The 23,400-nt window shown below is 42.4% G+C and overlaps 1 protein-coding gene across 1 annotated transcript in view; it reads left to right on the top strand.

Annotated features, from left to right (window-relative positions):
- DNAH6 (dynein axonemal heavy chain 6) overlaps positions 1 to 23,400 on the top strand; it is a 289,189-nt gene that overhangs the window by 264,820 nt on the left and 969 nt on the right. Inside the window, exons 69-75 of the mRNA XM_060027729.1 lie at positions 342 to 463; positions 8,672 to 8,801; positions 11,633 to 11,760; positions 15,386 to 15,571; positions 16,119 to 16,191; positions 16,992 to 17,143; positions 20,743 to 20,965. Of these exons, the coding sequence (XP_059883712.1) occupies positions 342 to 463; positions 8,672 to 8,801; positions 11,633 to 11,760; positions 15,386 to 15,571; positions 16,119 to 16,191; positions 16,992 to 17,143; positions 20,743 to 20,965 (1,014 nt within the window). The remainder of the gene's footprint in view (positions 1 to 341; positions 464 to 8,671; positions 8,802 to 11,632; positions 11,761 to 15,385; positions 15,572 to 16,118; positions 16,192 to 16,991; positions 17,144 to 20,742; positions 20,966 to 23,400) is intronic.

Raw genomic sequence — 23,400 nt, 5'->3', positions numbered from 1 at the left:
GTTTTGAATTATTTCTGCTCTAAAGTGGGTGGTATTCTGTGTGTTTTCAAAGTTCCGTAAATTCGGAACACACCTCTCAGTAGCACATCCCTGGGTACTCAGAACCTTGAAATGTTCTGCAGGTTAACACCCTGAAAGTTTAGGACACTGATTAGATGTAAAGGCCTCAAGAAAAGGTAAAGAAACTAGACACAGGGATGAAGGCGAGGAAAAACCATTCCTGTTTCTCTGTGAGGCAGTTGATTATAGCCACCATCTGAACAGACAGAGAAGCACCAAACCTGGCAGTACTCAAAGCTCGTCTATTTGAGACATATTGCCTTCTGTGTTTTCAATAACAGGTATCTATTTTGCACCCTTGGCTGACAGCCTACAAGAGTTTAAAGACTACATTGAAAACCTGCCTTTGATAGATGACCCAGAAATATTTGGAATGCATGAAAATGCCAACCTAGTTTTCCAGGTATGTGGCCTTTCAACTTAAAAGACATATTCATATTGTGTATATAAACCTGAAACATCAATAATCACCTCACTGGCTCTGTAAGTTATAATCTTCTTAAATAAACAAATAAAATAAATGTTTCACCTTGACTTCAACATCTGGTTCCAATTTAGCCTGCTCCCTCTGGATCCTTCACAGAATCCTAAGATCGTCATTCATCTTCTTGTCACCAGCCACCCCCTCAGCTTCCAGCCTCTGCTTAGTCCATAATCTACCTGCTAGTCTCCTGCAACATGGGGATTTGGATGATAATCCAGACAGCCCTTTTTCTTTTGCACTTCTCCCTCCATGCTGGGCATATTTGTAACATATTTCACAAAGATTTATGGACCCCCCCCCCAGATGAGTAGGTTATAAAAGTACAATAGCAAATGTCCAAGGCAGAGAAATCAAAACACTGTTCTTTAAAAGCACAGTTTATCAATTTTGCCATTGCAACAACATGGATGGACTTGGAGAGCATTATGCTAAGTGAAATAAGTCAGACAGAGAAAGACAAATACTGTATGACATCACTTATATGTGGAATCTAAAAAATACAACAGGAATTCCCCAGCAGTCCAGTGGTTAGGACTCTGTACTTTCACTGCCAAGGGCCTGGGTTCAATCCCTGGTCAGGGAACTAAGATCCCACAAGCCACATGGCATGGCCAAAATAATAAAAAAAAATAAAAATAGAAAATACAACAAACTGGTGAATATAACAAAAAATATAACAGGAACAGACTCACAGATATAGAGAATCAACTAGTGGTTACCAGTGGAGAGAGGGAAGGGGGGAGGGGCAAAACAGGGGTAGGGAATTAAGAGGTATAAGCTACTACATATAAAATAAATAAGCTACAAGGATATATTGTACAACAGGGAATATAGCCAACGTTTTATAATAACTGTAAATGGAGTATAACTTTAAAAATTGTGAATCACTCTGTTTTACACCTGTAACTTATGTAATATTGTACATCAACTATATCTCAATTTTTAAAAAGAATTTAAAAATTAAATTAAATTAAAAAATAAAAGTACAGTTCATCAAGGTGACAGTACCAGACCACAGCAGTATGTCCAAAGAGCAAACTGGACAATTTTACTCCCCCAAGACCCTCTGATGCCACACCATTACCTAAGGGTAGTCCGAGCTCCTCAGCATGGCAATCAAGGCTCCCCCATGACCAGGCCATTACATACCCTTCCAGTTTTATTATCTGTCATAGTCTGGCATCTTTGGTGAACCAAAGCCACAAAAAGAGGTATGTCCCTGGAGCCCTGGAATACTCTAAAGGTTGGAGACTAGGTTGGCCTCATGAAGCTGAAGGGAATCCCCTTTCTTTTCAACTTAAATTTGGCCCCTACAAGTTAGAGACAAATTAGAGGGTAAGGTCTGCGTAGATATCAAAGAATCCATGCAAAACAACAGTGGAAATTCTCAATGATCATGTTCTCAGAGAACATGACATGACCTATGTCACGTTCTCTGCCCTAAAAATTGCTTTGCCATTCAGTGAAGAGTTAGAATATCTTATTTTTCCTGATTCTACTTTCAGGAGGAAAAACAGGTGGCCAAACCTAGTGTTAATATTCAATCATCTGACTGCTTGTTCTGGAGTGGGTGGGCGCGGAGGTGAGAGAAGGGAGAGAGGAATGTGGAAATAGTAGGCTCACTGCATCCCGTGAGAAGCACAGGACTTTTGGGTGGGGTAACACTCTTGGCAGTATATACCTGGGAATGTAGTTTTTTGTGTTTTCATTGGTTCAGAATGACTGAGAATGAGACAGTAGGCATGTAGTGAGCCCCAAGTTATGTTTTTCTTCCCAACCTCCCTTCCTTCATTTTTCTGGTACAGTACATCCCCTACCTCTTTCTTTTGGGAAAATTTCCCCTTCCTCATTCCATTAGATTCTGATAAAACTTCCAACCACTCTCTACCTTCACAGAGGTGGGCATGTAACTCAGGCCGGGCCAAAGGCAGCACAACACCACCCAACCCCTGGAATTGGTCCAAGGAGCAGGGACATGGCCCACACTAGGTGCATGAGATTCCTTTATAGGATATATAGATCCTAGGATGGAGGAGGGAGGAAAATGCCTTTCCTCTGGAATCACTGGCTACGATGCTGCATATCTGCAGCATTCTGTGCCCTCATCCCTGACCCCCACCCCCACCCCTTCTTCCTACCAAATGGAAGAAGGTCATCTGCCATAGGAAAGAATGAGAGAAACAACCAAATATGCACAAGAGAGAGAGTGCTAGATCCATCCATGCCTGAAACCCACATGACTTGTGTCCTCTTCTTCCCAGCTATATGTGCCAAGAGACCCCTTCTCTTTGCCTTAGGTGGCTTAAGTGAGACAATTCTGCCTCTTGCCATCAACAGAGACTTAATGCAAAAGATACAAATGATTCCTTCTTCAGACCAGCAAACTATACTTACATAGATGCGTACTAGAGACTAGTAAAGAAAATTGAGCCTGGCTGTGCTAAATGTTTCAAGACTTTTGTCTAACCAAGAAGTCAAGAACTAAAATGGAAAAGCCATAATATTAAACAACTGGCACTGAGCAAGGAAACCAAACTATTTAACCATAACATTAAGTAGATAATGTCACATATGTGTTTAGGACCTAATGAATACGTCAAAAGTCATGTTTGAAAGAAGATCTATTATGTAAAATATAACTTTTACAACCAAGATCTGTAATCCCAGGTTCTGAACTCTTTTCTCAGGTAAGTGGATAACGAGTGTTGTGACTGGTATAAAGAAAACCTCTAAGAGGTTCCAACAAATATACATAAGAAGATACCGTGTTTCTGAATTTAAAAAAAAAGCTAGAACAATTGAGAATATTTAATTGACCTTGGAAAAGGAATTTCTAAGCATAAAAAGCAATTGAAAAATAAATCACATTAGAAAGAGCCAGAACATGTGAGTATATCCAAAAGGTCATAAGAAAATTAAATGACAAAGCAAAACATCTTTGAAACAACAAAAAAAAAATCAGAAAAAGTTAACTGTCCACACATGGGACACTTTCCAGAATAGACCATATGTTAGACCACAAATTAAGTATCAATAGTTTTAAAAAGATAAATATCATACAAATTATCTTCTCCAACTACGATGGGATAAAATTTGAAATCAATAAAACTAATGTAATCAAAACACTGGTACTGCATAAAGACAGACATATAGCCTGATGAAGTAGAATAGAAAGCCCAGAAATAAACCCTCACATATATGGTCAAATGATTTTTGACAAGGGTGTCAAGACCATTCAATGGGGAAAGGACAGTCTTTTCCACAAACAGTACTTGGAAAACTGGACATCCACATGCAAAAGAATGAAGTTGGACCCTTACCTAACACCATACACAAAAATAAACTCAAAATGGCTTAAAGACCTAAATGTAAGGCCAGACACTATAAAACTCTTAGAGGAAAACATAGGCAGAACACTCTATGACATACATCACAGCAGGATCCTTTTTGACCCACCTCCTAGAGAAATGGAAATAAAAACAAAAATAAACAAATGGGATCTAATGAAACTTAAAAGCTTTTGCACAGCAAAGGAAACCATGAACAAGACGAAAAGACAACCCTCAGAATGGGATAAAATATGTGCAAATGAAGCAACTGACAAAGGATTAGTCTCCAAAATATACAAGCAGCTCATGCAGCTCAATATCAAAAAAACAAACAACCCAATCCAAAAATGCGCAGAAGACCTAAATAGACATTTCTCCAAAGAAGATATACAGATGGCCAACAAACACATGAAAGAATGCTCAGCATCACTAATCATTAGAGAAATGCAAATCAAAACTACAGTGAGGTATCACCTTACACCGGTCAGAATGGCCATCATCAAAAAATCTACAAACAGGGCTTCCCTGGTGGAGCAGTGGGTGAGAGTCCACCTGCCGATGCAGGGGACACGGGTTCGTGCCCCGGTCCAGTAAGATCCCACATGCTGTGGAGCGGCTGGGCCCGTGAGCTACAACTACTGAGCCTGCGCGTCTGGAGCCTGTGCTCCACAGCGGGAGAGGCCACAACAGTGAGAGGCCCGCGTACAGCAAAAAAAAAAGAAAAAAAAAATCTACAACCAATAAATGCTGGAGGGGGTGTGGAGAAAAGGAAACCCTCTTGCACTATTGGTGGGAATGTAAATTGATACAGCCACTATGGTGAACAGTATGGATGTTCCTTAACAAACCAAAAATAGAACTACCGTACGACCCAGCATCCCACTACTGGGCGTATACCCTGAGAAAACCATAATTCAAAAAGAGTCATGTACCACAATGTACATTGCAGCTCTGTTTACAACAGCCAGGACATGGAAGCAACCTAAGTGTCCATCGACAGATGAATGGATAAAAAAGATGTGGCATATGTATACAATGGAATATTACTCAGCCATAAAAAGAAATGAAATCGAGTTATTTGTAGTGAAGTGGATGGACCTAGAGACTGTCATACAGAGTAAAGTAAGTCAGAAAGAGAAAAACAAATACCGTATGTAACACATATATATGGAATCTAAAAAAAAAAAAAGGTCCTGATGAACCTAGGGGCAGGACAGGAATAAAGATGCAGATGTAGAGAATGGACTTGAGGACACGGGGAGGGGGAAGGGTAAGCTGGGACGAAGTGAGAGAGTGGCATGGACATATATACACTACCAAATGTAAAATAGATAGCTAGTGGGAAGCAGCCACATTGCACAGGGAGATCTGCTCGGTGCTTTGTGACCACCTAGAGGGGTGGAATAGGGAGGATGGGAGGGAGACGCAAGAGGGAGGAGATATGGGGATATATGGGGATATATATATACATATAGCTGATTCACTTTGTTATACAGCAGAAAATAACACAACATTGTAAAGCAATTATACTCCAATAAAGACATTTTTAAAAAAAGAACTAAAGATATAAAATTCTTAGAAGAAAACATAAGACAAAAAGCTTCATGACATTGGATTTAGCAATGATTTCTTGGATATGACACCAAAGGCAGAAATAACAAAAGAAAAAAACAGACAAATTGGACTTCATGAAAGTTTATTTTATTTTAATTTTTTCATTTTAATTCAACAGAGAGAAAGGCAACCCACAGAATGGGAGAAAATATTCATAAATTATATATCTGATAAGGGATTAATATTCAGAGTATATAGGGAACTCCTAAAACCCAACAACAAAAAAACAAACAACCCAATTCAAAAATGGTCAAAGGACTTGAATAGACATTCCTCCAAAGAGAAATGTAAAATGGTACAGCCTCTGTGGAAAACAGTATGGCAGTTCCTTAAAAAAAAAAATTAGATTTACCATATAATCCAGCAATTCCACTTCTGGGTATATACACAAAAGAATTGAAATCAGGGACAAAAAAAGATATTTGTGCACCCATGCTCATAGCAGCATTATTCACAATAGCTAAAACATGGAAGCAACACAAGTGTCCATCAGTGGATGAATGGATAGGAAAAAAATGGTGTATACATACAATGGAACATTATTAGCCTTCAAAAGGAAGGAAATTCTACAGCATGGATGAACCTTAAGGACATGACACTGAGTGAAATAAAGAAAAATACTGCATAATTACATTTATATGAGGTATTTAGAGTAGACAAAATTTTGGAGACAGAAAGTAGGATGGTGGTTGCTAGAGGCTGGCGAGAAACGAAATGACGAGTTATTGTTTAATGGGTACAGAGTTTCAGGTTTCCAAGATGAAAAGAGTTATGGAGATGAATGGTGGTGACAACATTATTAGTGTATTTAATACCACTGAACTGTACAGTTAAAAATAGTGCAGATAGCAAATTTTATATTATGTGTATTTTACAACAAGAAAAAAATAGAAAATAGTTAATTATCTTTATTATAGAATTATCTCCTATAAATAAATAGTAATAAACACTAAAACTCAAAATGTACAAAATATATAAATAATTTATAAAGACAATACAGATAGCCAATGACCTTAGTTTTTAAATGTTTAACTCTACTAATCCTCAAAGAAGTGCAAACCAATGAAAAACTATTTTGCCCATCAAATTGGAAAGGATTTTTTAAGCAATGATAGCAATTCTTACAAAGACAGAAAGACAGGTCCTCTGATACACGATTGTTGGGAGTGTAAGTCGATACAGTGTTGTTAGAAATCAATGTAATAATACACAGTTTAAAAATATGCCTTTGGTAATATATCATGTAAAGAATGTAAATGATAATGGATGAAATTCATATGTAGATATTCTATTCACAGAGTTCTAAAAAAAATCTGGAAAATAGAAATATCCAAAAAGTAAATAAACAACTATATTAATTATAGTGCATTCAAACCAGCGAGGATCAGTCACTTAAAACAGGACTCATGAAGATTTTTCAGTGATGTGAGAAAATGTTCATGAAATTGAAAAAGAATAAATACTACATAAATAGTATGGGTTCAATATTTAAAACTATATGCACATATATACAGTAAATGTCCAGGGGGTGGGGGAGGTAAACTAAAGTTATAAATATCTCTGAAAAGCAAGATCATGAATAATTTTTCTTTATACTTTTCTGTGTTTTCTAAATTTTCAATAATAAGCTATAATACTTTTCTAAATTCTACCACTCTATTTTTTTTTTCTTTGGCTGCACCCCATGGCATGCAGGATCTTAGTTCCCCAACCAGGGATTGAACCCACGCCCTCGGCAGTGAAAGCGTGGAGTCCTAACCACTGGACTGCCAGGGAATTCCCCATAATACTTTTCTAATTGGGAAAACGTTATTATTTTATTGAAGTATAGCTAATCTACAATGTTGTGCCCATCTGTGCTGTACAGCAAAGTGACTCAGTTATACACATAGAGACATTCTTTCTTTTATATTCTTTTGCATTATGGTTTATCACAGGATATTGAATCTAGTTCCCTGAGCTATACAGTAGGACCTTGTTTATCCATCCATTTTTATCCAGTGTTTATCCATCCTATATATAATAGTTTACATCTGCTAATCCCAAACTCCCAGCCTTCCCTCCCCCACCCCCACCCCCTCTGCTCTCTATGTCTGTGAGTCTCTGTGTTTTGTAGATAGTTTCATTTGTGCCGTATTTTAGATTCCACATATAAGTGATATCATGTGGTATTTGTCTTTCTCTTTCTGACTTACTTCACTTAGTATGATACTCTCTAGTTGCATCCATGTTGCTGCAAATGGCATTATTTCATTCTTTTTTATGGCTGAGTAGTATTCCATTGTATATATGTACCACATCTTCTTTATCCATTCATTTGTCAATGGACATTTAGGTTGTTTTCATGTCTTGGCTCTTGTGAATAATGCTGCTATGAACATAGGGGTGCGTGTATCTTTTTGAATTATAGTTTTGTCTGGACATATGCCCAGGAGTGGGTTTGCTGGATCATATGGTAATTCTCTTTTTAGTTTTCTGAGGAACCTCCACACTGTTTTCCACAGGGGCAGCACCAACTTACACTCCCACCAACAGTGTAGGAGGGTTCCCTTGAGAAAATGTTATTTAAATAAAAGTATGTTCTAAAACTGAATTCTCATTATTTCTTCCTCACTTTCATAACTGCCTTTTAAATAATTAGCCAAAAATTGTTTAACCATTTTTTACTGTGGTAAAACACATGTAACATGAAATTTATCATTTTAACCATTTTAAGTATACAGTTCAATGACATTCAGTAAATTCACATTGTTGTTCAACCAAAAATGTTCAACTATAACACTGAGAGCTAAACACTATCATTTCCAATGAGCACATTTTACCAACTATATCTTCAATATAAAAAACAAAATTTCTGGGCTTCCCTGGTGGCACAGTGGTTGAGAGTCCGCCTGCCGATGCAGGGGACACGGGTTCATGCCCCAGTCCGGGAAGATCCCACATGCCGCGGAGCGGCTGGGCCCGTGAGCCATGGCCACTGAGCCTGTGCGTCCGGAGCCTGTGCTCCGCAATGGGAGAGGCCACAACAGTGAGAGGCCTGCGTACCGCAAAAAATAAATAAATAAATAAAATAAAATTTCCTTGGTTTTGGCCACTGCCATTATTCCTCTAATAAACTATGTGTGAAAAATTACTTTTTTGAGAATTTGGTTCTTCACTGTTCTGTCTCTTCTCACCATTACAGTACAAAGAGACCAACACTTTAATCAACACCATACTTGAGGTTCAGCCGAGGTCATCTTCTGGTGGAGAGGGAAAGAGCAATGATGAGATTGTCCAAGAACTCGTTGCTTCTGTCCGGACCAGAGTTCCAGGTACTAAGTAATTCCTAGTATACATGTACAATGGGACTTTTAGGAATAAACTCCGAAAGCTGAGTGACAGGCAGGTGTCCAAATCTGCTTATTATGCAGATTTTTTCTTTACATAGAGAGCTCTTCTGACGTAGAGCTCTCCACTTATAGACGAGAAGCCTATAGCACCTTGACATCTTAACTGCCAGAAGCATGAGGAACAAGTTGGTTTCTAGCTCAATGTAACTTTAACCAGACTTTTTCCTGAGTTTTCTAACATCTCTAGACTTGTACTCTCCGAGACAGTAGCCGTTAGCCACATGTGGTTACTTCAACTTTAAATTAAATGTAAAATTCATTTCCTCAGTTGCACTAGCCACATTTTAAGTGCTGCCATACTGAACAATGCAAATGGAGAATATTTCCATCATCATAAAATATTCTATTGGACAGCCCTGCTCTGGAATCCATTTCTTTTTTTTTTTTTTTTTCTCCAACAGGAGAGGTGGCTAGATTATTTCACTTTGTTTTCTGGTGAGTTAGGGAATCTTCCTGAATCATCACAGAGCCACTTTCACGCTTTTCTTAGAGTGACTGTAGATTTAGATGTCTTCAGATATTGTTCATGGTTGGAAATGTCATTATAGGGGAAAAAAAGATGAGGCATAAAAAAAAAACGAGTGACTGTAAAAGTAAACTGTGTTTCTGTCTCTATTCACAATACTCTGGGATCAAGTGTATGGGTTCCCCCTACATTAAGCAGTTACTCTCTGGACACCAGCTGGGTGTCCTACAATTCAGTTATGACTTTATCCAGAGTGGGCACAGACCCCACGGTTTAAGGGCTCAGTCCCACAAGACTGTCCCCACTTCAGAAGCCAACAAGTCCCCAGGGTGTGACCTGTACTTCTGACCAACCAGCCATAAATCGAGGATTCCCACAACCCCCTTCTGGGGTTCAGTAATTTTCTAGAACAACTCACAGAACTCAGGGAAGTGGTTATTTACATTTACCAGATTACTAAATATGATATACTAAAGGATAAGGATAAACAGCAAGATAAAGAAGTACATAAGGCAAAGTCCAGAAGAGTCCCGAGGGCAGGAGGTTTAGTCCTTCCTGGCACATGATGCATTCACCAACCCAGAAGCTCTCCAAACCCCTTCAGTTAGGTCTTTATGGAAGTTTCATTACGTAGACATGATTGATTAAGTCACTGGCCCAGAAGAGTCCCGAGGGCAGGAGGTTTAGTCCCTCCTGGCACATGATGCATTCACCAACCCAGAAGCTCTCCAAACCCCTTCAGTTAGGTCTTTATGGAAGTTTCATTACGTAGACATGCTTGATTAAGTCACTGGCCTTTAGTGATTAACTTAACCTCCAGACCTCCAGCCCCTCCCCTCTCCCAGGAGGTCAGAGAGTAGAGCTAGAAGTTCCAACTCTCTAATCACATGGTTATTTCCCCTGACAACCAGCCCCTCGTCTTTAGGGGTGGTCCAAGAGTCATCTCATTAACATAAACTCAGGTGTGGTCGAAAGGGGCTTGTTATCAATAACAAAAGATGTTCCTTTCACCTTCATCACTCAGGAGCTATTTCAGGAGTTGGGGTCAGAAACCAACAATTATAGAAATGATGCTCCCATCACTCTTATCAATGAGGAAATTATAAGAGTTTTAGGAGCTCTGGACAGAAGCTGGGGACACAGACCAAAATACATATTTCTGATTACATCACAGTAACACAGACTAAGTCTTGCCAATACTATTAAGGCCCCCGGAAAAGAAAGGACCTGTGTGACCTCAGAAGTCAGTTATGTTCCTCCTAAAGCAGCCCCTCAAAAGACTCTCTTCTTGAGTGTAGAATTGTGTTGATATTGAAGCAACTGAGTTATTTTAGGAAGCATTTTTAATAAACATAAGATGGAGGACTGGGTGGAAAAAGGGATGAAGGTGGATGGCTGGCTGGCTGGCTGGATGGATGGATGGATGGATGTGGATGGAAAGTTAGTATACTTGTTTCATAGAGTTCCATTGACACCTAGGAGGTTTTTCTCTCCACGCTTCATAGTTTGTACTTTTACTGTGAAATGATAAGCCATGCCATCTGCTGAGACGAGGGGCAGGGGTGCAATTGGCTCAACAAGAGAACTGAGGTTCCGAATAGCCCGAGGGGACTGACAAAAGGAGAAGAGTGTAGGCATGTAACCGCAGCCCTGTGGACCCAAGAGCTTGCCCTTACCCACACTGCTGTGTGATTTTTCTACGGCAGCCAAAATGTGAGTGGTTAAGAGGAAATTGATGTACATATCTCAGAGCCACTTGTTTTCTCGCACTTTACTCATCTATGTAAGGAAAATGCAGTCCCTTCATTTTTTAGAGCTTATATGAACCTCCACTGGGTGGATTGTAGGGGAAAAGAAGAGCACAATTTTCGATCCAGCTTGAAACATGGACCCATTTCACAATCCAGTCAGTCCCTTTGAACAACACTCAGTAACCTGGGATAAATGCTGTCTCTCTCCTCTCTCCGGGGGTGTCCTGCCCCCAACCCCTCCTCTCCTAGATGCAACACGGGTGTGTAGGGAAGAGCGAGGCTTACATATGCCGCATACACACAAGGCAGAGGAGACGACTCGGGACCCCTGGTACCTCTGGTCTCAGGGATGTCCCTTGTCTACCAGGTAGCACTTGCCACTGAAGTCCAAGCGGCCTGACTCCCGTTCAGCCTAGGCCCCAGGGACAAGAGAAGTTGGCTTTAAGAAAGGTTAAGATAAGTGCATTCCAATAGCAATGAGATAAGGAGAGAAATCAACAATCATTGATCTGAGGAATCAGCCGTGTGTGTTTCAGAAACTCTGGAGATGGAGAACGCTTCTGAGAGCCTTTTTGTCAAGGATCCTCACGGACGCCTTAACTCCTTGACCACTGTTCTTGGACAGGAAGTGGACCGGTTTAACAATCTGCTGAGGCTCATACATGTATGCACGCTCACTGCCATCCTTGCTATTGGGTATCAAAGCTTTGTGCAGAGTGTATAACAATGTGAAGTTTCCATTCCCATCACCTCAACATTTCCATCTGGATATGCTAACAACCCTTCAAGCCCAACTTGTCTAAACCTGAATTCACCCTCCTCTAGTCTGTGTTCCCTAGCTCTAATAATGACCTAGTGACTATGTGGCCTTACAAACCCTTCATTATCCTAACTTGCACCCTTAGAATTACCATTGACTCATTAGGAATTTGACCAGGGACCTAAGCACTCAGTTAAGAGAGATTCAGTGCTTGTTCCTGATGGCTAGTTTGCTTTTAATATCATAGTCTTTATGAAGACTATGACAACCAGAGTTTCTTAAATTGAGGCCACAAAACACCTAAATTAGGGTCCACTGTGCTGAGGTTCAAATGTAGATTCCCTGATTCCACTTCAGACCTACGGAGTTAGGATTCCTTGAGGAATTCCTGGGGATATGAATTTTAAATAAACTCCCCCAGATGATGTCAGTGCAACTAAAATTTAGGAAGAACTATTTAGACCTTTGCTTTATGCTCAGGAATACTTTCTGAATGGCATTGACTTTGTAATGCTGGCTACAGGACTTCCTGTTGTCTCTGTGCATAACTTTAATAAGGGAAACTATTAGAGACCAAATATTGAACAGTAACAGGAAAAGTTCTACTGCCAAGCAGGGAACCAAATACCTAGCACAGAATCAAGGCTGAGTGATAAGATTGGGAACGGCAGCTAGGGTAGATCTTTTAAAGACCGTCTCTTCCGTATTAGGAAAGGAAAGTCTCCAAATGTTTCTGGTCGTCTGGCAATACCCAGGCTTGTGAGTTAGGGGGCCACTGGGTCAGCTGAATACGTCATCACCTTGGGCCTATGGCATCTGGTTAGGTAAACCAGTGTCAGCAGGCCAGGTAGTCAGGTCAGAGCTTATTACCTTCTACATTGAATGAATCAGGGTATAGGTGAAGCTGCTGTGATAAAGATCCCCAAATACAGTGGCCAAAACAGGAGAGAAATTCACTGCTCTCTCAGTTAAGAGCCCAGACAAAGCTCTGTCTAGGACAGGTAGTTAATCTTGCCTTGTGAGCTCATCCAAGGATCTCAGCTGGAGAGCTGGCTCTTCCAGTCTCAACAGGTAGCTTCCATCTCTGAGACTAAGGTGGCCATTCCAACTGTCCCCTTTTGCCAGCCACTGGGACAGGGGAAAGAGAGCTGAGGGAGAGCAGCTTCCTCGTAAAAATGTAGCCCAGAAGTTGCATACATCATTTTTTCTTATATCCCTTTAGCCAAAGCTTGGTCACATGGCAACACCCCAGCTGCAAGGGTGGCTGGGAAATGTAGTCCCAATATGTGTATTGGATTGCTCTGTGCCCAGATAAAACTAGGAGGATACTGTTGTTCAGAGGAGGAAGAGGAGATGGCTGCTGCTCATCTCTGACATCTTCCACATCATGTATGGCCTTTCACCCACTTAAAGATGGACAAGTCCAAATGTCGCTTCCTCATAAAATCTTCCTGGAACACAAGCCCTTCCCTCCACCACCAGATGACAGGGACCCCTCCTCAGGGCTCCATCACTTGAGGTGTCTGTGTCCATCACTGTTTTTGTGTACAATGTACCACCTTGTTTTGTAATAACTCCTCCATGAGTATGGCTCCCCCAGTAGACAATGAACTTGAAGAGAAGGAGACTAGTATATAAGTCATCTCTGTTTCCCCAGTGCCTGACACGTCCTAAATCTTCCATGAATATTTGAAAATGCAAGTGAACGAATGTGGCTCTCAGGAACAAAGCGGTCACTTCTTCTGGTCAAACAACAGTGTCCACCACTAATGGCAGTACTCACCTAAAAACAAGTAGAAGAGATAGGAGCCCTGGGAGAAGCAGCCTGCAAGGCAATCAGGAGTCAGAGCCAAGCACTCCCATTGGAGGGAGGGGTGGTGGCCACCACTGTATGCTGGGCCTGCACCAGAGATCTCCCTCATCCTGGCACCTGCCCTGTCCTGCCTTGCCCTGGCTCTGTCCCAGCCTCCCTTTCACCTCCCCCAGCAAACAGCAAGGCCTCACAGTGGTAGTGATAAGAAAGGCCAGGGGAGGGCGGGAGCCTCAGGGGCCTCGGGCTGCCATCTTGGTGAGCTCACTCTCCTCCAGACGGTTACAGAACTGTGAGACAGGGCAAGTCCTGGGAGAGACAAGGCCGCTAGCCATAAGGGAGAACATTCTGACGTGCGCTCTTGCCGCTGGACATGACTACATGTTAGCTGCCTCCTCTGAGAGAACTGGCCGCAATGTGACCTCTGTCTACGCTGTTTTGGAAGGCACTAGCAGCCTGGCCCCTGCAGCTCCCTGACTTAAGTGTTCTCCATGAATCTTAGATAAGTCTTCTGCTACCTCTTTCCATTTTTGGTGTCTAAGGTGGAGGGTTGTTTGGGCTCTGGCTGAGGCCCTTTTTCCTGAGCTCTGCTGCAAATGGTTCCTCAGATCCTACTTAACACTCCTCTCTTCTATCACTGCCTCTTGTGAAAAGAGTTGGGAGGAGGGGAATAACTCCATGAAGGAATGGAAGGATGACTAGACCTGTCTTGTCACATGTCGCCCGTCTCTAGAACTATCTGCATGTGGTCCTAGGACTTAGTATTTTAATCAACATAAGTTTGGTCTCTAACATCTTCCTGTAATATCTTCCCCATGTATGGCAGTAGTTGTCACAAAACTGGAACCCATACAAATCTATATGGCTTGCCTTTATCTTTAGCCAGGTGGCGGATATAACCCTGAACTTCCCATGGCTGCTGTGGGTCCAGCATCTCCCAGGACTACTGCCGGCCTCTGTCTTTTTTTGAGATGAGGGGAGGATAAGGGACATACCTTTAAAAAGTGTTTCCAGGGGCTTCCCTGGTGGCGCAGTGGTTGACAGTCCGCCTGCCGATGCAGGGGACACGGGTTCGTGCCCTGGTCCAGGAAGATCCCATATGCCATGGAGCGGCTGGGCCTGTGAGCCATGGCCGCTGAGCCTGCACATCTGGAGCCTGTGCTCCGCAACGGGAGAGGCCACAACAGTGAGAGGCCCGCGTATCGCAAAAAAAAAAAAAGTGTTTCCAGTATAAGGAGGCTCTCTGGAATCAGCTGAAAGATTGGTCTCATCTAAGAATCTCCCCTTTCTGCTATAACTCCTGGGGCCGCAGGCTCCCCCTGGGCAGAGTTAGAGGTACTTCCCACGTCCTCATCCCCCTGTCCATGGTTCCCAAATCACTAATCATTAGGCCCATTCTTCCTTTGGCCTGGACGAGAGCTGGATGATGGCTTTTCTCAACATACTTGGGGGCCATCTCTCCACCTTCCCTTCTTCACTTCACTGGATCCTGCTATCATGCCTGAATCACCTCCTCTACAAGGTCTTACACCCCTCTGGTCACATGTAAAAAAATGCATGAAAGATTGGAGCGTCTGGCCCAGCACATAGTTTACAGAGAGGATGGAACCCAGCAAGCAGGTCCTTGAGCGTAAGGAAACACCTGCTACCATGAACAAGTTTCATTCCCACCTGATAATTACATCTGTGAAGGGCACCAACCCCTTTTTATTCTTTCAGACCTCTCTAGATACGCTCAACAAAGCCATTGCTGGATTGGTGGTGATGTCTGAAGAAATGGAAAAAGTGTATAACAGTTTCCTCAACAACCAGGTTCCCTCTCTGTGGTCCAACACAGCCTACCCATCCCTGAAGCCACTAGGATCATGGGTCAAAGACCTTATTCTGAGGACTGCATTTGTGGACGTAAGAAAATTCACGTCTTTGGGGTCTGATGAATTTGATGACACGGTTGGCCCTCAAGCTCTTAGGAAGCCCTCGCTAACTGAAATATTGACAACCATCGAGGGATCATCTGAACCCAAAGAAACAGAAACTTCCAGAATAGCATCAGTTTGAAAGTCTTATGCTGATTATAGTAGAGTTTTTCCTAGACCCTTATCCCCACAGTCCATTTTAATTCCAGGCCATCCTTGGAGTTTCAGATCTAGTTCATGAGACCTCACCATGAGGTACAGAACCAATCTGACATGGGTCCAAACGGTCAGGTGTGACCTTGCTGCCCTCTCCCCCTTCTAGAACTTCTGTAATAACCAGGTTCCGGGTTTATGGTCAGCCTGGTGGGTGAGGAAGGGGGACAGGGCAGGCAGTAAGAATGGGGCTGGTGATAACTCAGGACCTGTTTAGATTCTGCCTCCTGGACACCCTCCAAAATACAACTTTGATTTAAAAGACAAATTCTATCTCAGAAAAAAAAAAAAAAGTACATTATGGTGTAATGTTTCTCCTTCAGCTGTGGCTCAAAAGAGGACAGCCTAAGTCCTTCTGGATCTCCGGTTTCTTCTTTCCTCAAGGATTTCTAACAGGTACCAGTGCTTTCCCTAGAAAAATCCCATAGGAACGATCATTATGTGTGATGAGCTGTGCCGGGTTTCTAGGAACTTTGAAAATGGCATGGCTGCTGATGGCCTAACCAAGGGGTTGTTGATTATAAGGCAGCCGAACAAGGCCCTGCTCTTCCTCGCTTGCTGGGGTGGGGAAAGGATGGCAGAAATAGCAGACGTTCCTCCAGCAACCTAATGCCCACTCCTCTCAGGTTACCAGTGCAAATGCTGCTGCCCTGTGAATGCACACAGCTACCCCACATGCTCAAGGGCACTACCTGCTCTCCACCTTCTCTGGCTCCACCTCTGAGCAGCGTCCTTCCCTCTAAAAAATACTCTTACTATCCCTCCAGTGGCCCTCAGGGATTCTGCCCAGGACCCCAGAGGGGACCAAGGTCTCTGGGCTCCTAGATGCTAATGAGCCCAGCCCTTCATCTGTCTCATCCTGAGTCCCTTCTAAACAGCCTATAGACAGCCCATACAAGACAAGCTACGCAAGATGCTAAAGTTGGGGAGATTGGGCTCTGAAACTGCTTCACGGGCTTGTCTCTCTCATTGGCAGAGCGGTGCACTTCAGACTTGGCCTCCCCTCCCTTCCCAACCAGGACCAAAATTCGCACATGCTTTTGCTCCACCCCTCCCAACTAATTCAGAGTAAGATGTTAATGGTTGGGTCCTCTGGATGGAGAGGAAGCTCTCTAACGCCAGAGCATCCTGGTTGAGGCGAGTGGGGGCCATGTTTGGGCAATAGTAACCCAGGTTTCTGGCTTTCATATTTACAGGAACTCTTCAAAATCATGCTCGGAAATATAATTTGCCTATAGATGAGCTGAGTTTCAAGTACAACATGATTCCTATCTATCGGGATCAAGCCACAGTTATAGACGCTGCCAAGACAGTGCAGTTTGGACAAGAACTGCCCATGGACATGGAGGTATTGTCCCCCTGACAGTTGTTACAGCACAGCAGCTTCTGTCCCACTGTCATCCAGTATCTCAGGCAATCTCCCCTGCCCTACCCCCCCACTTTCCATTTGCAGGAGTGGGAGAGGGCAGGGTGGGACTCACAGCCCCAAGACAAGCTCCCCAATTAGCAGTGACCGGATGAGAACTGCCTAAATTAGTCTGACCTGTAAAAGTATATTTTACAGCAATACTGTAGATACCTACAGTAACTTTCTCATTCATGCGGAGGCAATATGGCAAGAGATTAAAAACCAGAGTTTCAGCACTGGGCAGCCCTGAGTAAATTCTGACTTTCTCCCTCCCCAGTTGTGTCTGCAAGAGCAATTACTAATATGTCTGCACCTCAGTGTTCACATCTGCAAAATGGGGCTCATGCCACCAACCTCAGAGCTGTAGGGCAGTGTAACTGAAACTTCAGGTGTCATGTGACCAGCACATAGTGAGCCCACAATAAATAACTGTTATCATAAGCTAAACTTATCTGCCTCGTTCACTCAGCTGCCTCCTAGCAGAATTGATATGCTAACTTCATATATCATATAACTATAACTACATCATATAGCCAATAGGAATGTATCAATACTAAGGAAGCAGTTCAGACTCTTTGCTTACATAGTTTACTCCCTCTAGAGCAGAGGTTCTCAAAATGTGGTCCACAGACCAGCAGCATCAGCATCACCTGGGCACTTATTAAAAATGAACTTATTTACAAAACAGAAATAGACCCACAGATGTAGAAAGCAAACTTATGGTTACCAAAGGGGGAAGGGGGGGGAGGGATAAATTAGGAGGTTGGGATTAACATATACACACTACTATATATAAAATAGATAACCAACAAGGACCTGCTGTATAGCACAGCGAACTATACTAAATATTTTGTAACAACCTATAAGGGAAAAGAATCTGAAAAAGTATATATGTATGTGTATATATATATATATATATATATATATATATATATATATATATAGACATAGACATATATATGTTAACTGAATCATTGCTGTATACCTGAAACTAACACAACTTTGTAAATCAACTATACTTCAATTTAAAAAAGAAAAAGAAATGTAAATTCCAAGGACCCATTCCAGATTGAATCAGAAACTGGGCTGGGACCCAGAAACCTATATTTTAACAAGTCCTGCAGGGGGTTCTTAGCCCACTTGAGTTTCAGAACCCCTGCTCTAGAATATCTCAACCTCGACTGCAGGTTAGAATCACCTATGGAGCTTTAAAAACATCTGATGCTCAGTCCACACCCAATTACGTCAAAATCACCCCAATTATATCAGTCATCATTATATTTTAAAGCTCCCCTGGCAATTCCAGTATATAGCCGGGGTGAGAGCCACCACTGCCAATCTGAGCTGCCCACTTTCAACGTGCTGAGATATTGATGGGGCAGGGAAACCTCTGCTTCAATGCACCTGTCCACCCCAGTGGGCCTTATTAATGTAATTTTCTATGTGTGCTGTGAAATCAAAGATCTGCTCCAGATTGCTTTTGCCAGGAATGTGTTCACTAGCCGGTCAGTGTAGATGGGGTAAGTGCCTTTTACTAAACCTTCCTTAAAGTATCATGGTATTAGTAGGAATTGTTCCTGGGTAACTTAATCAGTATCCACCCACTCAGATCTGCTTGATCTAGTGTTTGCTCTGATTAGCAAAAACACACAAAGATGAGATTGATCCCATATTCATGGATTACTCTATGAAATGCTGTAATACCCCATGCTTCTTAATTGCCTGTATCTTAAAATGACAATGAAAGAACTTACGTCTTTAAGGGAATTTGTTTTAGCATCAAAATTTTTTTGATGCTAAAGTATTTGCATGCAAAAGTAGGGGGAAATCAACTGAAAGAGGCACTCCTTGTTATTTTGAGACCCTTCTTAGCCAGGAGAGCATCGGAGGCCCAGGTCAGGACTAATTGAGCTGCAGGAGGGCAGGACGACACCCACATAAAAGCCCTCATCCAGCCCGTCCTGGATGCTGGCCCTGCTCTGTGCCCGGCGCGCTCCATGTGCCACATAGACTGACTCTGACGGACAGATGTTTACAGTGACCACCGGGGCCTCTGTACCTCCAGCCTGCCCCAGTCTACACACATCTCCACGTGGGTCATGTGCAGTGAACCACAGTGATGCCTGGGAATGCCGCCTGCCTTCTGTGGAGACTGCAAACTGTATAGTCAGCCCATCTCCTGGTCCTCCCAGCAAACGTCTGCAAGACACAGCGGGAGACTGTTGGATGACTTGAGTTCTGTTACAAACAGCAGGGCCACTGTCAGCCCATTGCCGCCTTTGTGCCATTTAGGAAAAGGCACTCGCTCTGTGTGTGTGCAGACGGCTCCTACACACAGCTTGGCAAGTGGATGGCAGGATGGTTTCAGCCTCTACTCAGGCAAACCTGCACAAGCCTATAGAGTAGCCCCCAAAACAGGAAGGCCTTGCTCTACCTTGCTGCACGCGAGGGACAAACTACAGGACACTAGGTAGTAAAGTCCAACCAAAAAGCACTTACCATCCTTTTATTCACTATAAAACACATCCCTTATGACCACACAGCTTGGTCCTCTGCCTGCAGGTGTGAAGCTCCAGTTATCCAAAGGTCTAGGGCCCCAGAACTGGCCAAATTCACTCAATGTTTGAGGAAGGATACACAGAAGCCCACAACTGGAAGAAATTGTATACCAGTGGTGACATCTAATCACAGGACATTGAGGGACAGGGGCTCTGTCTCTGTCTCTCTTTCTCCTGCAAAATTTCTTTTTTTTTTTTTTAATTTATTTATTTTTGGCTGCATTGGGTCTAAGTTGCTGCGTGTGGGCTTTCTCTAGTTGTGGCGAGCAGGGGCTACTCTTCATTGCAGTGTGTGTGCTTCTCATTGTGGTGGCTTCTCTTGTTGCGGAGCATGGGCTCTAGGCACGCGGGCTTCAGTACTTGTGGCACACGGGCTCAGTAGTTGTGGCACGCAGGCTTAGTTGCTCCGAGGCATGTGGGATCTTCCCGGACCAGGGATCGAGCCCATGTCCCCTGCATTGGCAGGCAGATTCTTAACCACTGCACCACCAGGGAAGTCCCGCTTCCTGCAAAATTTCCCTTAAAAAACTTCCCATTAAAAAAAAAAAAAAACTTTCCATAGGCACTCTGCAAATATTATTGCCAATATATAACCTCTCTTCTGGAACGGCACCCAGATCTTTGAAAGGCCTTGCTAAAAATAACAGATGATAATCACAGCCCTCTTGTCCATCCGCTTCCCATGAGAAGGGGAAAATCCTAATGTCATGATATCAGAGTCTGAAGCCCATCAGTGGGTTTCCCAGGGGTACCCCCTACCGGACAGCCTGTGGGAGTGTGAAAAGTATGAGATTTGGTGACAAACTGAAAAGCAAATTATTTCACCTTTTGGAGCCTTGGCATTCTCCTCTCCAAAATGTGAGTGATAAGAGAATCTCTGGATTGGTTCTTAGAATTGAGTGAGGATGTAGGACTAGGAGGTGGCCCACAAAACTGACCCCTCCTCCTCTTCTCACCTATGAACTTCTGGGTGTCTTTCAGTTGCCCTCTCCTGAGGATGGTGTTCTTGTCCATGGGATATTCATGGATGCTTCTCGATGGGACAATGAGGAGATGGTGATAGAAGACGCACTGCCCGGACAGATGAATCCAATGCTGCCTGTGGTGCATTTTGAACCCCAACAAAATTATGAGCCAAACCCAACACTCTACCACTCCCCACTTTATAAGACAGGGGCCCGGGCAGGAACACTCTCAACCACAGGTGAGGATGTTCTAAGATCAGTATAATGACCGAATGCAAACTACAATCATCAAAGTCCAAATGCTGAACTGTAATGTACAAAGGGTGATCTTGGACCAATTAGCCAGGCTTAAAATAAGACCACTTATAACACACAAATGTATAAATGCTGTAAATTCTATTTGTTTTAATGCTGAGTGTAGATTAATATTATAAAGCCAATACTTGCTTCTATTAGTCTGATGAGTAGAAAATAGTTTATTTTGTGTGTGTGTGTCTTTCAATTTATTTATTTATTTTGGTTGTGCCGGGTCTTAGTTGTGGCCAGCGGGCTCCTATTTGCGGCATGCACGTGGGATCTAGTTCCCCGACCAGGGATCGAAACCGCATCCCCTTCACTGGAAGGTGAATTCTAAACCACTGCGCCACCAGGGAAGTCCCAGAAAGTAGTTTATTGAGCAGTGCCTTCTAATTGAAAAATGATGGACTGAGTAGACACATCTATCTCTGATCAAATCCACTGAGACTCAGCGTAGAAAAGAGATTTTAAAACAAATAGGTGGAATGCCATGCTACAAAAAGAGAAATCTTAGTAGACCTGAAACTGAGATACAGCCCTGAAAAAAAGGAACCGGATAAAAAGATAAGCTGAAGATTGAATGCAGACAGCTAGAGAGTGAGACAAGAGAATGCGCTGAGGAAATCCCTCAAAAGACAGCACAATGCAATTTTTTTAAGTGACACTGTGGAAGGAGTTAAAATCACCAACATTTATCTAGCAGGCAATCTGGAAGGAGGAAGGAGAAAAAATGGAAGAGCAGTAATATTTGAAAAACTGGCTGATAATTTCCCAGAACTGAAGAAACAGTTGAGTCCTCAGATTGGGAGATCTCACAAAGTGGTAGGGGTAATTTTTTAAAATATACAACGAACACATAAACAAATTTTAAAAGAAACCTAGATATATCAGAGTGATACCTAAGACCATCAGAAATAAAGAAAATTCTCAAAGAGATGAAATGCATTAATATACTGGAACGAAAATTCCAGAAAATGAGAATCAGATTGACTTCAGACATGTCTCATTATCCACAGTGCATATAAAAATAGAGACACTTCTTCAAAGGGCTGAGGAAAAACAACTTTGAACCAGAATTGCAAGTGCAACCAAATTATCATCTGAATGAAAAGTTGTAATAAAGACTATCTTGGACATACAGAGGCTCTAAATTAATCACCACTGATCCTCTATTTAAAACACACACACACACACACACACACACACACACGGTTAAATCTTTAATAGTTTGACCATAAAAATGAATTTATAATAACTTGGAACTAAATTTCCAGATGACAGAAATACGGGAGGGGAGCCAGGAAGAAAGAACTAAAAAATCTTTCTCATTTGAATGGAAAATATAGATACTGATGATATTTATTTTTCTAATAAAATATTCAGTTAAAGGGTGTTCTCTAAGGGTAATGTGCAGAATAGAACTAAAATAGACATTCGTGTCACATGACCTCCCACTCCTATGACAAATCTAAAAAAGTGTTCAAAGGTATTTTTTAAATTAATAATGGTATTTACAAGTTTTTGTAGGTACATGTACTTTTTTTTTTTTTTTTTTTTTTTAGCGGTACTGGGGCCTCTCACTGTTGTGGCCTCTCCCATTGCGGAGCACAGGCTCCGGACGCGCAGGCTCAGCAGCCATGGCTCACGGGCCCAGCCGCTCCGCGGCATGTGGGATCTTCCCGGACCGGGACACAAACCCATGTCCCCTGCATCGGCAGGCGGACTCTCAACCACTGCGCCACCAGGGAAGCCCTTGCCCGTTTTTTAATAGAGTCATTTTTCTTCTTATTATTGGCTAAAATTCCAACAGGAACTCTGTGGTTTTCAGGAAAAGGTAGTAACTAAAATGACGTTGCACTGGCACAAGATTCTATGAACAGATCCAATGTACTGGAGAGAGAGCCCAGAAACGCACTGTGCATATATGGGAACTTGACCTATAATACCAGCATCATTTAAAATTGATCAGGAAGATGGAAATTATTCCACAAATGATGCTGGGACAATTGGTTATACCAAACTTAGATCCTTATCTCCTACCACATACAAAAATTAAATCACAGATGGACTCTATAGACTTAATCATCACTAAAATTTAAAATTATTAACCTTAATGAAATAATGGCTCTAAGTAATAATTATCAGCTGCTGCTGACATTCCAACAAAGAAAGACAACCAGACACAAGGCATTTCCTGATGGAAATGCACACCACCTAGGAAGTATTCTTGCCAAAAAAACTCAACCCTGAATGTGATCACACCTCTAGATCTAACCACCCTTGCAGGAATAGAGGAACATGTGTAAAGTCACCACAGGGATGCTGTCAACAAGAGCCAGGCTCTGGGAAACCTCACAGGAGAAATAGCCTGGTTGTT

This window comes from Delphinus delphis, chromosome 12 (assembly GCF_949987515.2).
Source record: "Delphinus delphis chromosome 12, mDelDel1.2, whole genome shotgun sequence".
Lineage (NCBI taxonomy): Eukaryota > Metazoa > Chordata > Mammalia > Artiodactyla > Delphinidae > Delphinus > Delphinus delphis.
Note: the sequence above shows the minus strand (reverse complement) of the source record. Positions and strands in the feature narration are given on the sequence as shown.